General features: G+C 50.2%; 6 protein-coding genes across 6 annotated transcripts; 1 reads left to right on the top strand and 5 right to left on the bottom strand.

The window, feature by feature from the left end:
• Positions 1-672: 672 nt before the first annotated feature.
• On the bottom strand, positions 673-1,571 carry M430DRAFT_49238 (carbohydrate esterase family 5 protein; the record flags this gene model as incomplete). Its single annotated transcript, XM_024868056.1, has 3 exons — positions 673-830; positions 885-1,042; positions 1,114-1,571. The coding sequence occupies 3 exons, from the start codon at positions 1,569-1,571 to the stop codon at positions 673-675; spliced, it is 774 nt and encodes a 257-aa protein (XP_024722222.1).
• Positions 1,572-3,437: 1,866 nt separating this feature from the next.
• On the bottom strand, positions 3,438-6,285 carry M430DRAFT_98292 (hypothetical protein; the record flags this gene model as incomplete). Its single annotated transcript, XM_024870111.1, has 3 exons — positions 3,438-5,638; positions 5,689-6,095; positions 6,143-6,285. 3 exons carry the CDS (start codon positions 6,283-6,285, stop codon positions 3,438-3,440), a joined length of 2,751 nt encoding a protein of 916 aa, XP_024722221.1.
• Positions 6,286-8,214: 1,929 nt separating this feature from the next.
• On the bottom strand, positions 8,215-8,988 carry M430DRAFT_220678 (hypothetical protein). The gene has a single exon (XM_024864628.1). It carries the CDS (start codon positions 8,781-8,783, stop codon positions 8,319-8,321), a length of 465 nt encoding a protein of 154 aa, XP_024722220.1. The 5' UTR covers positions 8,784-8,988; the 3' UTR covers positions 8,215-8,318.
• On the top strand, positions 8,968-9,582 carry M430DRAFT_220668 (hypothetical protein). Its single transcript, XM_024864627.1, has one exon. The coding sequence runs from the start codon at positions 9,152-9,154 to the stop codon at positions 9,500-9,502; it is 351 nt and encodes a 116-aa protein (XP_024722219.1). The 5' UTR covers positions 8,968-9,151; the 3' UTR covers positions 9,503-9,582.
• M430DRAFT_34071 (hypothetical protein) lies at positions 9,293-10,092 on the bottom strand. Its single transcript, XM_024866485.1, has one exon. It carries the CDS (start codon positions 9,950-9,952, stop codon positions 9,539-9,541), a length of 414 nt encoding a protein of 137 aa, XP_024722218.1. The 5' UTR covers positions 9,953-10,092; the 3' UTR covers positions 9,293-9,538.
• A 450-nt stretch (positions 10,093-10,542) lies between these two features.
• Positions 10,543-12,802, bottom strand: M430DRAFT_34070 (glycoside hydrolase family 72 protein). Its single transcript, XM_024866484.1, has 5 exons — positions 12,540-12,802; positions 12,124-12,349; positions 11,997-12,070; positions 11,730-11,945; positions 10,543-11,678 (listed from the first exon to the last, which is right to left on the bottom strand). Exons 1-5 carry the CDS (start codon positions 12,552-12,554, stop codon positions 10,737-10,739), a joined length of 1,473 nt encoding a protein of 490 aa, XP_024722217.1. The 5' UTR covers positions 12,555-12,802; the 3' UTR covers positions 10,543-10,736.
• Positions 12,803-13,167: the final 365 nt, after the last annotated feature.

The following is a 13,167-nucleotide window of genomic DNA, read 5'->3' as shown; positions in this document are numbered from 1 at the left end:
TCCCAAGCTTGTCTAAATGATCTCCAGGGTTTCACTCCCTGGGCTTTGTGGCATCCGACAACATTTACCCTCAGAGGGGGGATTTGCATATACGCTACTTTGACTTTGATGCTTATTGTAGGTAGATTCGAGTTTGCTAAGTCTCGGAGTCTCTAATAGGCTATTGTCTTTTTAATTGCTATTGCTCAAGGCACAGCCTCCTTAACTTTCTGGCTGTGATCTAGTTCACTTGGGCTTGATCAATATTGTCTATGAGATAGGTTAGAGACGTAATAAAGCTTTTATACGGACAATCCTTTGTCTTCGTTTTCTAAAGGACCAGAGCCTTTCCTAACAAGTGCCGTAGGAGCCTCTTCTGGTTGAGAGATACCTGTGGGAACGAGTGCGATTCGTCATGGTCTCTGTCACAGCATGCAAATGAGTCGTCTCCTGCAAGGTGCAGATTGCCAGGTACGGTATTATCATAGACTTTTTATTTAGCGAATAATTATGACTATATACAGTAACAGACCCAGATGTCCGCTGAACCCCGTCTCTCATCGCGTGAGTTGGTGAGAGAAAGAGAACGTCGAGTTCCCTCCCAGCAGGTCCCATTTTCAGGAAATCTTCAGCGCCCGTACGAGCTTCCTCGACCAAGGAAAGCACAGGCTCCTCTCCGGCGCTCTAACCACCTTAATGCGAGACCACGAACTGGGCGGCTGCGGCTGCATTGACAGCATAGGTAAGATGTGCGGGCAGGATGAGAACTCCATTCACGCAGATATTGTCACCCGCGTGGCAGATGATGTCAACCTTCGAAGCTGGGACGTTGGCCACCGGCGACGAGCTATCTACATGGTCGTTAGTCCAGTGCTCGAGAGGTCAGAGGGGTTGATAATATATACCTGGATCTCCAAAAATCACCACGGAGCTGATCCATTCAGCAACGTTTTGAGGCAGCAGCTCCGCGGCATTGTGGACGAGCTGCCCGCCTTGCGAGTAACCCGATGCAACGAGCTTCGTGTTGGGGCAGAGTGCGTAAGCCTGCTCGATCTGCTTTGCCCTGTGGGGAGTCAGTACGAGATCCGAAAACAGGGGAACAGAGCTTTGGACGTTGATTAACGGCTTACTTACATCTCAGAACTTCCCTCCGGGTCCCCGCCTGCCAGGTACCCGTCAACACTCGCAGCATAGTTGTTCACCCCCTGCACTGTGAGCGCTGAAGAGCCAACCAAGTCCTGCAGCGCATCGATGAAGGGAGGCCCGACCAGGATCCCTACATTTCCAGGCTCAGAAGTGCCCCGTGCAAAGATGAGCGTGTATTCCGTGCATGGCCCCACGCCGAGCTGGTTGTAGGTCTCCTGGTCGCCCGTCAGGTCTCCGAGGAGCGTCTCGAAATCGGTGAGGACGCCGACGACTGTATCGATAGCACCATTGATCGGAGGGAGATACTCTAGGAGCGTGGATAGGAAGGCATTCAAAGGCGTCTCCCGCTTGGAGGGAGCTCGCTTGCTGAGATCTTCCGCAGGGGCGGGATAGGCGAGGGCCAGACCCGAAAGGGTCAGTAAGAGGGTCCAGCGAAAGAACAACATCGTGGGATGCCAATGTGTATATGGATAGACCGCGAGGGGTGAGGCTCCTGCCTGCAGAACACCTGAATCCGGCAAGGGTGCTAGGAACTTGGGAAGAGGCCTCGATCGGGAATCCTGAGCTGAGCGGGAGGATCGTGGGAACTGGGAGGACTCCCAGAGCCTACTTATAGAGGTTTTTCCATGCTCCGCTCCATACCATGGTCTGCCTCTCCAGACTCCACCTCTCTTGGGATGCCTTTCGCTCTATGCAAGATTGTCAGGGGATGCAGTGCACGAGGAGGGATGGGGTACAGGGGGTGACTTTGTGGCTTGAAAGTTGACGGACTCTTCATGCGTCCATTGTGCAGATGACTATTAGAGACCGGCTTGCCATTACAGATCGTTACCCGTCCTTGCCCATGGTACGTCCAGTCCAGCCCAGCGGTTACTTCTGCCAACAAGGTATGGTAGTCACATCCAAGCAGTGCATTATTCGATGTTGGACCATGGGAGAAGAGAGGGGGAAATTAACGAACTATTGTGCCCACCGGACCATCTTTTGGATGGGCTATAGGCCTACCTATTATCGGCCTGGGAAGAGGGAAGAGGGGATATCGTCGTATTGTACGGAGGACCCGGGGTACGTTGTGATGACCGTTCTTCCGGAAGCAATGCAGCAATGCGTGATGTCGCTGGGCGGTTGGATGGATCGGGCCCACGCCGTCCAGGGATGATAGATGGGAAGGGTGGGCTGAAGGGGCTCAATGGAGACATCTCTTTAGAGCAGGGGTTTAAAATCCGAACCTGTGACGAACTTTATCCTGATGTCGGCACATCCAGCGTTCAGCGCGGCTCTCATTATACCTCATCATCCTCTTAGGAATCAGGATCCAGGAACCACTGGAACATGACCCGGCCAATGAGGTGGCTATTGTAAAGCGCTCAACTCCCTACTTGCGACACGGGCAGATACAACTGATACCAGTGTTTCGGAAAAAATAATAACCAAAAGAATTCAATAAATAACACAAATCAATACAAATCTTTTCGCGTTGTCCTTGTATACGATGTACTACTAGTACGCATACGGAGTATCCGAGTATACCAGCATTATCCCCACGGCCCACGACGTAAGATGTTGGGGTAGGCAATAGACTATTTCCGGAAAAGGAAGATTGAAGTTCCCCCCTGTCTTCCCCAACGCCGATCAGCGGTGCTACCCCGCATCATCCCAGCTTTCACACCTCGGTGAGAACACACGGCTTTACTATCTTCCACGGCTCCTCTTCTGGACTTGACATATCTTCCTGGCATTCCCTCGAGACGGCGAGGTGGTATTGTCGGTCTGCAGAGCACTTTCGAAGGCAAATCTGGTGCGTTCCTCCGGCCAAGGGTGTCACGAGGCGTGCTGCATCACCAAAAACAGCGAGCCCGGGCTGAGTTGTCTGTCATCTGTACCCAACGGCGTACGGAAGATAGGAACGGTCACCGCGTTTGGCTTGTGATTTCTCTCTGGGCCTCGGACGATGTCCAGTAGCTCTGGCGCCCAATAGTCTACGAAAATCCGTCGAATATCTTCCGTGATTTGGGAGGAGACGGTGGGTCTTTTGCCTTGTCTTATCCATACATAAGTAATCGTCGAAGCTATTAGTACCCTGCTGATAATCTTTGGCAGATATCCATCCGAGGAAGCAGGCAAAGAGCGGGGGTTGACCAACTTCGAGCTTCGAAATACCTGACACCTTCTCTTCAACCTTTGGGGTAAAGAGATTGTGCCCGGTGATCTCGGAAGAGAAAGGCCTCACCCAGAGGAAGGAAAATCGCTGCCGCCCCTGTGATCGTAAATTTGCAACCAAAGGAGCCCGAAAATTCGACCGAGCCGCCCCTCTACTCTATCTCCTCAATCCTCGGTCCTATCCTGGCGTTAGAGCCATTTCTTCCCCCGGGTTTGATTGACAATCCGGCCAATTCCTGAAGTTCGGTCTGTCCCGTTTGGGATGGCAAGAGCGTGTTGATTTGCCAGGCTTGGAGACCATCAATCACGTCTTTGGCGTGCTGGCGTACCAGCCCATCATTGTCGGTGCCCTCCACATATCCCAAAATCCTCTGCACGTCCTCGAGATTTTTGCCAACCAATCCGAAGCCGAGCTTTCTGCCTTGTTCCCTCGCTGAGTTCAATGCTCTTACGAAGCACATGATCAAAAGTATTGCGGAACGTCGTAAGATCCCTTTCTCAGGCTCTGGCTCGAGAGTCAATATATGGATGCTCAAATCTATAGCTGTAGATATCAGGCTTGACCCAATACCAGCTACATTTTCCTCAATGGCTGTACCCAGTATCGATAGAGCAGAGGCGCGAATGCGCACATCTTCACTCCCACGCTTACTTTCCCACCCTGAGACGATCTGCGATAGTATTTCATAGTCCTCCTGCGATTCTGGTGCGTCATCTTCTAGTTGAGGAACAGGCCCATCCCATGCATCTTCTGCTTCTTTGTTCTTCTCCTGCCTTAGGCGATTTCGCTTTTCTTGCTCTTGTTCGGATTTCGGCCTGTATCCGCGACGACCAGCAATTGATAAGAGACCTTCGCAAACGGCTTTTGCAATCTCCCCCGAAAATCCACTGCTAACATTCTCGATGACTTGGAGTAATGCTTCTCCAAATCTCAAACGCTGGTCCAGCTCGGACTCCTCGTTCGGGTCAACATACCGGTCGATGAGGTCATTGAGGATAGCCTTTGGGTGCTTGTCGGAGAGCTCAATGAAAGATTTAATGACGCGAAGGTATATATACTCATCACTATCTTGAAGGAGCGATGAAAATAGAACAAGAAGAGCAGGTATATCAACGACTGAGCTCCGACTTCGAACTAAAGCTGAAATAAGTTCGAGCCCTTGGACGCGGACTGGTGGTGGTGAATCCGCAGATGTAAGGTACGACATTGCAAGGCTGTAGCTCTTACGGTCTTCCACCTGTTGATCCTTAGTAATACTGGGGGTGACATTCCCTGGATCATTAAGAGTGTCCCGAAATTTTATCAGCAAGAGCAGGTTTTGCGCTGTTGATGAAATATCTAACTCCGTCTTCTTGCTGATTGAATGTAATGACGCTTGTATTTCCTCGAGAACCTGCTCTGAATCGGGCGTTTTCAGGGAAGCTGAAGATGTTAGGATGATATTCAACAGGCTCAGAGCAATTGCGGCTATATCTTCGTCGCCATTGTCATTGACTTCATCGGTGTTGAAACCGGACAATATCTGGTTGACAAGATCAAGAACTTGCCGCGAGTCGCTCACGAGTTTCTCCGGAACCGAAGTCATCATCCTCTGCATGATTTTGGCTTCAATAAGTCTTTTCTCAGCACTATTCGTCGGCTCTGTCGGTTCAAGGAGTGTCAAGACTACCGAACCAGGTCTGTTCTTTTCGCTATCTTTGAGCCATTTTCTGCACAAGTCTATGAACAGATGGGAAATCTCGGTGTCAAAATCAGATACAGATTCTATCAAGGCGATGAATGCAGCTGTTGCTCCGTCGATCGATGCCAGATCGGATTCCATTGCGGTGAGTTCGTTGCTTTCGTTGATTGCTCGCTCCTCAATTTGAATCCCGCCATCACTAGACTCGGTGTAGATCCATGTCAACGCTCCTGGGTCTGATCGTCCTCGAAACATAAGGTTCTGGGCAATGATTGAGATGTTGCTAGAGTTAGAGGGCTGCTGATTTGGTCGACTAGGTAATTGACTGCTGGAGGATGATAATTGCAGCAGAGTCTTCAATAAATTTCTGGCTGGCTTTCGATAGGATTTATCAATGTAATCGTTACTCTGATACCAAGATGAAAGTGACCAGAGAGGCAGGAGAATCGGTCCAAGAAGGCGCCTTGTCAAAGAGGGGTGAGGATGGGAAGTTACAAGGGCGGTAAGTCTTTGGAGACTTTTGGCAACTTGCAAAGATGGAACCAGAATTTTTCTGGGACTTAAGGAGACTATCTCTTCTTCGACACTTTCGACCTCCGCGTTGGGTGAAACGATCGCAGGGTCGATGGAACGAAATATGGGTTCAACGAAAGCTTTCCAACCAGGCATACCTACAACGCATTAGTATTTCCTTGAGGTATGTGATGATATATATACACACCAGGAGCACCATACTGCTTCCTGCCGAGGATACCGAATCCAATGATGAAAGCAGCAGCTCGATCCATTTCTGGTTCGCCCTCCCCCTGGAGGAGGGCAAAAAGCTGAGGAGCAATGCCAGAGAACCATCTCTCCGGAGACATCCCAGCAGGTGGCGAAGATAATAGCCTCGACGCTGCATTTAGAGCCTCGTGGGAAATGCCGGACCCTCTCCCAGCTTTCCTTGTCTCATCGAAGCCAGCGCTGCTTGGATGGACAGAAAGAACAAACTCAATGGTATGCTGGACTCCACGCTCTCTGAGGGGAAGAGTCGCAAGGGCTGAAATCAATGGTGCTCGTAGCCAAGGCTCTGTTCGACTAGGCTGCACGAGAAGGTTCAAGGCTGGTATCAGTGCTAAAACACTTGTGCTATTCATACTTAGCAAAGGGTATAATTGGCAGAATCCAGACAATACCTCTCTATCAAGGTGTTGAATTTTGACTGGTTGGATTGTCTCGTTGCTTCTGGCAAGCTGGGATCAAAGGCCAGTTTTCCATATTGGAGGAGGTTATCAACCAAGGGAGGTTGAGCCTTTTTTGACGATGTTTCTTGAGCCATCGCTTCTTTAGTTCAGGAACAGGAATGCAGGAACTGGACTAAAAGACGAGCTGGTAACGATTGAGTAGAACCAGGAGTCTAGGCCTTTGAACGCTACTTAAGCATCTTGCTTCGTCAGTTCTTGTCTGGCAAAATTTTGCCTCCTTGAAAGCCCGTGATCATCAGAGGGTTGAAAAAGTTGCCGCTCCTCGGCCTAGTACCCAAACAACTCAAGCAATCTGATAGCTATGTTCTTGGATTCTTGATCAAAATCTACCTTACAAAGGCGACAATACTGACAAAGGAAGAGTAATCGATGACGCGAGGATCCCGTCGACAGTCGACTCCATAATCCCGTGATCATGTGATCTCGCGATTCGCTTGATTATGACCAATCAGCATCAACATTCAAGCGACGCGACGCCCGTGTTGATATCTCGCGTCCGAGGTCTCCTGCTTTTCTTTCCTCTTCAACCTCTTCCTCACCAACCATTACCTCTCGAATGATCATTTGCTTTGCCGTGTAGCTTTATCTCCGACCACCGCATCCCAAATCATTCTGCGGACCGACTCCCGACTTGCATCTGCATCGAAATTTCCAAAAGCAGCACCAAACATTCAACCTGACCCCTTGGACGCTCAAATGCCTCTCCTATGCGTGCGAACTCGAAGCTTCTCTCGCTCTTGACCTCAAGAGCACCCGCAAACTCAGCACCTCGCCTTCTCTACAGTTCTCTGACTTCTGTTCTCCGAAAGGAACAATGGATTTCAGAACTTAACCCTAAGTATTTGCTGGTTTCAGCTTTGCGGTCATAGTTGTTCTTCCAGATTACTAGGTCTCCATCTGCTGAGTGATGATTGCAAGGCCGAAAGGCTGAGTGGTCTGAACAAGGCTGGTGATTGAAAACTTGGAGGAATAGTCCAGATGTCGAGAGACGATAAAACAGATTTCATCCATGAGCCATTCTGGTAAGAGCCTCAGAGAGGACGCTCGTCGGGGTCATCGGCTGGACGTTATACTCTGATCATTATGGATTGTCTTCGTCGTGCATAAGCGGATGGTCTGGAGAGGAGATACAATATGGAGAAGGTACAGGCCCTTTTTTGAGAAGTGGTCTTTGGGATCTTCATCAAGCTGTCCCGAATTGATGAACGTGTTCTCTATCAACTCTCGGGCAAAATGTCTGCATTACTTTTGGACTGCGGAGGCCGAGCACAACACTCCATACGAGAAGTCTACAAACAGACAGTCTTCTTGCAAGAGTTGCAAGAGTTTCCACCTCCTGATGGTTGTGAATTGGCTTCGATCCCACTCGTCGGAAACATTTGCTGTTGCATTTGTAGCGAGGTTTCGATTCAGCCCTCAAACAGAAACGCTAAGCAGAAGACTGTCCTTCAAAGCACTTCAGTGCTGCGAAGAAATGACGTGTTGCCACGCTCCGGAACGGCCTCTCGTACCCAATTGACGATCATTCCATCGTGTCTACAGAGATGGGTTCACGCAATTCATTGGCAGGGAAGATGTCCCGTGCCTCTCTTTTCCTGTTCGTCCTCCCCCTTGTGGGACTACGAAGGATGTTGTCTCCACCCTCTCCTACCACCAGAACCTCGCCTCAGTACGCGCAGTCAGCCCACGAGACCATCGCCGCGGTACCAGCCACAGGCTTTGACTCCTTTGAGAGTGATCCCGATCAGCCGCATCAACTTTCTCCCCAGGGCTAGGACCCTGGGTGATGGAAGACGCCAGCACACTGTCATTCATCCTTGTGATGTCTGTACACCCCTTCCTCCGCCTCGTATCTATCTCAAAGATTCAAGGAAGGAGACGATCCGCGGTTTTTGTTGATGTCTTTTGTCCGCTTTCCGCCCTGCAACTTTGTATCTACATTGATGCAGAGGAAACAAAAACTAATCTCGGAGGGCACTGCTATTCAAACAGAGAGAAGCTTCCTGGTCCGCGCCGAGGTACTTGCTCGTTCAGGGCCAAGTCCGTTGTTTGTCCGGTCCACTGTCGGGTTTTGATTCACAGATGTTAGAATGACGGTCTCGATCCATCAGGTCTGATACGGTTGCGGCTTGGCGATGAAAATGTATGGTTGCGAAAGGTCGGATGTAGTGGTGAGATTCTTCCATTCAACCTGCCCTACTAATTTGGATTCTGTTGTCTCTATTTGAGGATGAAGGAGATTACACGGTGTCCAAGGCGGGACCCATCTCGAGTTGGTGTCAAAGCTTAGTGCTTGTCTGCCCTGGGTAGCACTGTGTAGTTTGTCTGACTTCTTGGGTGGAGGCAATCGTTTCCATCTTGGCTGTGTAGGTGCGGAGGTCTCAGGTGTTTGGGGGGGTTCGCGGCCTATCGGAGCTTGCTGTGGTGAATTAAAAGAAAATAGGACAGGCCCTATGGATGGGTAGTCCTGGGCTGCCTCTTGTTCCGGTGATTCGGACAGAGGCAGCCCCTCCCAACTTTTTGTGGAGATAAGTCTTCCTTTCATTGCTTTGATTAAACCCTGTGCTAACATTGGCGTAGGTCCTACGCCGTGATGGTGGGAGACGGGGCTTGGAGGAGGGGTAGGAGATTGTACCTGGCCAGGGATGATCTGGGGGCCTCCTGGATCTTGTCTGCACGTGCTAGGCAAGGTGGGTTTTACTCATTTCCTCGATGCTGCTTGGAAACCTTGCATTGGTTTGTATAAAGGTACCGTATAAGTAGACAATATTAATATCAACACCTAGATACACACCACTCGCTGTTGCTCTTCCAAATACCTAGTATTACTGATGATTTCTCACTTTTCCATGCTCCTATTTCCGGAACCATACTCCATACGCCGATATAGCACCTCGATCACGCACCTGATATTGAAGTGAGTGCGGAAGAAGCCAAGAAATGGGGCCTCCACGACAGCAGTCTGTCAGGTCTCCCTTCCTCTCAAGACTCAATCGTCAGTCCCGTCTCCGCCATAAACTCCGCCACCTTCCTCCCCAAATCAATCAACCCCTCCGTCTTCATATCATCCACCAGCCTATTCTTCAAATTATGATATCGGCGCAGATAAAGCCTTTTATTAAAAGTGCGCATCCAGACATCGGCGCCTACCTGGCTGCATTGCCACCACCACATATGGACGCAGCGACACATGATATCGAATTTATTCATGTCTTGTATGCGCTTTTCGCATTCTCTCTCGATTTGCTCTCCCTATATTTTTCCCAACATGAACATTTTAGCAAATCATAAAAGCCCGCTCCTATCTCTCATACATGCATGTATGCATCACCAAAGGTTTTCCACTTCCACTTCTGATGACGAAAAGAATGCCAGGGGGGAGATACATACACTCTTCTTCTCATCATAAGCAAAAAGCAACAAAGCCTTGCGATACAAGGCCCTCACAGTCTCATTCTTGGTGGGCAGCAGCGGGTCCGGAATCCGCACCTCGACGGGGAGCGTGGGATGCGTCACTTCCCAATGATCCTGGTTCGCCTCGTCGGATTCGGGCAGGAACCACCACGGCTCTGGGAAGGCGGTTGAGCGGTAGGGCGTGAGGGGTCGCCAGTGGTCGGTGGGACATTCGCTGATGGCGCGGGTCTTGAGCTGGTGAGTAAGTATGGTGGTGCGAGTGGGTGAGAGGGCGGGGATTAGGGGGAGGAAGAAGAGGAGGAGGAGGTGGTGGAAGGGGGACTGCATGGTTTTTGTTTGTTGGTTTTTTGAGAGGGGGAGAAGTAAAGAGTGCTGAGGAGGTGGGATAGGATAGGATAGGATAGGATAGGATAGGTAGGTAAAGTATGTGAATAAGGAAGCAAAACTCCAACAATAATAACAATAACGATAACTTGTATTTCTTCAAAAGAACCAACCACACACAAAGATAAAATATCAGAATCACCATCTACTAGCTACGGTAGGGCTCGTTCCCTAAACCTTACCTACCTACATATATTCGTCTTAAGTCTGGTCCCCTATTTCACTTTACTTTACCTTGACGGGTAAGGTATCTTGCCTTATATCATGGAAACCTGAATGATGATACTTAGGTAGGCAGGTAGGCAGGTAGGCAGGCAGGCAGGCATGTGGGTAGGTAGGGATTTAATCATCTTGTTTATTTTCTATCCTATTGTGGGCCTGGAATTACAAATATGGAATGTTTATAAATCGTAGTTGATTTCGAAAAGGGAGAATTTAAGGGAGGGGGGGGGGGGGGAGTATCACTCGGATCAAAATTCAGATACTGATCGCACGATAGAATGTGATCACGGCACTGCGAGACAGAAGCGAAATCTTTGGAAGCGATGTATTTACTCATGTCTATCTATTACGGACCCCGTTCGTCTTCTCGTTATAGACCTGGCCTGCCAGGAAAATGAAGCTGCGCGAGAAGACTTGGCGCACCGCCCGCGCCACCAACATAGCTATTGATCAGATATGTATGTACAAGGCTCTCTCTCTCTTATACCAGCTAGTGATTGATTATTTACACCAGAGAAAACCAGCTCACGGCGGCGATTCCGGCAATGGCTAAGCTGCCCCAGTTTCTCTGTACGCCGGCGGCGGCACTCTTCTTGCTGTTGGTCGTTGCGGCCGCCGTGGCTGAGCTAGTGGTCGATGTTGGTGATGATGATGATGATGAGGAGGAGACTAAGGATTGGGGACGGGGGGTGTTACTCTCGTCGTTTGCTAAGGGAGTGATAGATAGGCCGTGGATAACCTGGCCATTGCTAGCTTGAACAACTTGGGTGACCTTAGTATTTGTCACGGAGACCAACTTGCCAACCGGAGCAGGAGAGATGCCTTTATCGATGAGGGCCTGCGCTCCGGGGGGGACATCTGGGATAGTGAAGTTGCTATTGAAGCTTGAACCCGTGATGATTGACTCGGAGCAGGTGGGTGGTTTTATGGAAGTGTTCTGTGCGGGGAGGCCTTGCAGTGCGGTGACGTTCAACGAGGCGAACTGCTTCTGAAGAGTGTCATAATCGGGGAGACACTGCGCCGAGCCATTGCTGTTTAGATTCACAAGTCCATAGTCGGAGGCTTCCTCGGAGTACTCGTAGACCATGCCCCCAGAAAGAACGGGCGTCATCTGCGGACCGTAGAGAACGGGAACTTCGGTGAAAACCCGAGGGGCGGGCACATTGCAGCCGTACTCGCTGAAGAAGACAGGAACACTAGTACTGCTGAAATTCGCCACGAGCTTATCGTAGCCCGAGGTCGTGAACGAAGAGTCGCCGCACCATGAATAACTGTTAAGAGCAAAGAGGTCTACGCGGGACATATCCGAATCGTCGCCAGTGGTGGTACATTGAAGATAGTTCCATGTATCCAACAGGATATCACGGACATCAGCAGCACTGTAGCCAACAGGGATTGTCCGTGTTGCATGATTCTTGATGTAGTTCTTCAGATCGCGTGTGACAGCCTGGAGAGTCAGAATACGGGACGGGACGTCAGGAGAGACCAGTGGACTTACTCGCATATAAGGAGGAACAATTTTACCGCTGGGGTCATCGTTGATAACCTCATTACCAGCAAAGAATAGTAGGGTATTTGGATAATTCTTAAATGCCTCGACAACAGCGAAAGTCCGGTTCAGGTACGAAGAATCGTAAGTGGTCCAGGGCGCCCCGCGGTCGATACTCTGACCCACCAAAGGCGAATTGACATCGATCAACATGTAGATTCCCACCTGCCGGCGCATTAGTAAATTTCCATACTATGGCGCTGGGAGATTAAATACCGCGTTGAAAATAGAGGCGCACATATCATGGTTGAGGTCGGGGTCGAGATTATAGACTCGGATAGCATTGACCCCTAAAATCATCAATCAGCCTCGCGCGGGGCATGTAACAATGCGATATGCGCACCCAAGCGCTGCATCAACGCAGCATCTCGAAGACACACATCGCCATCGCTCAAAGGGTCCAGCCCGCTGGCGGGGTCGAAGCCTGACGATCCACCGGGTTGGTATGCGACACCGAGAAGTTGGAATCGATCTCCCGTGGCCGAGTTGATAAAGTCGGAGCCCTTAATCTCTATTGTCGGGACAGCGCGCGCGAATCCAGCGCAGAGCGCGAGGAGCAGAAGCTGGATCTGGGAGCGGGGCTTGGTCAGGAATGAAGCCCAGAAGTAGCAGAGAGCGGTACGGTATGGATATATAATGTTTATATACATATAATATAGAATACATACACATATATGTATGCAATGATTCTCTACAGGCCTCGTGCAGAGAGCTCATTGCATAGAAAATCTTGCGGAGAGACACTGAGATTGCACATACCGTTGAAGCAATCATTGTGCCGCGGACCCAATCGATAAGGGATACCCGGGCGTCTTTTACTCCCAACTGAAGGAGACTTTCTCAAACGATAGACAGGAAGTAGAAGGAAAATAGGAAGGCAGCGAGTGTGATGAAGAAGACTTTAGAGAGGAAGAAGAAGCGGATGAGGATGCATACAGACGAAGAGAGGACGAGAAAGAGAGGAGAGCAGAGGGGTGGTCCCTCTACGAAGGCATTGGCACTTTAATGAGGCAAGGCCGCAATGAAGCAACAATGAGCAAATGAGGAAATGAGGAAATGAATAAATCACCAGGACAGGACCATACCGTACAGGCCTTGTCTGATCCTTGATTGGCATTGCCCTCTGATACGGGGAATACGAGACGACGATAGGAACGCAAAGGGCCCCTTTGCCTGTTCGGGACAAGCGTGCCGTCAAGCAGCGGCGGGCGGTCGACGCCGAGCGGCCGAACGTCTCGTCTCCGCCGCAAACTCCAGAACGTTACAACATGCAAGCTCTGTAGTCAAGTTTGGCCAAGTTTGAGAGTGTGCAAAGCGAGCGACATCAGTGATCAGGCCCAATACCTTGACGAGCGATAGCACGCCCCTCGCTCTGATTGGCTGCGTC

This window comes from Amorphotheca resinae (genome assembly GCF_003019875.1).
Source record: "Amorphotheca resinae ATCC 22711 unplaced genomic scaffold M430scaffold_4, whole genome shotgun sequence".
NCBI classification, from domain to species: domain Eukaryota; kingdom Fungi; phylum Ascomycota; class Leotiomycetes; order Helotiales; family Amorphothecaceae; genus Amorphotheca; species Amorphotheca resinae.
The sequence above is the reverse complement of the archived record's forward strand: the minus strand, read 5'-3'. Positions and strand labels throughout refer to the sequence as shown.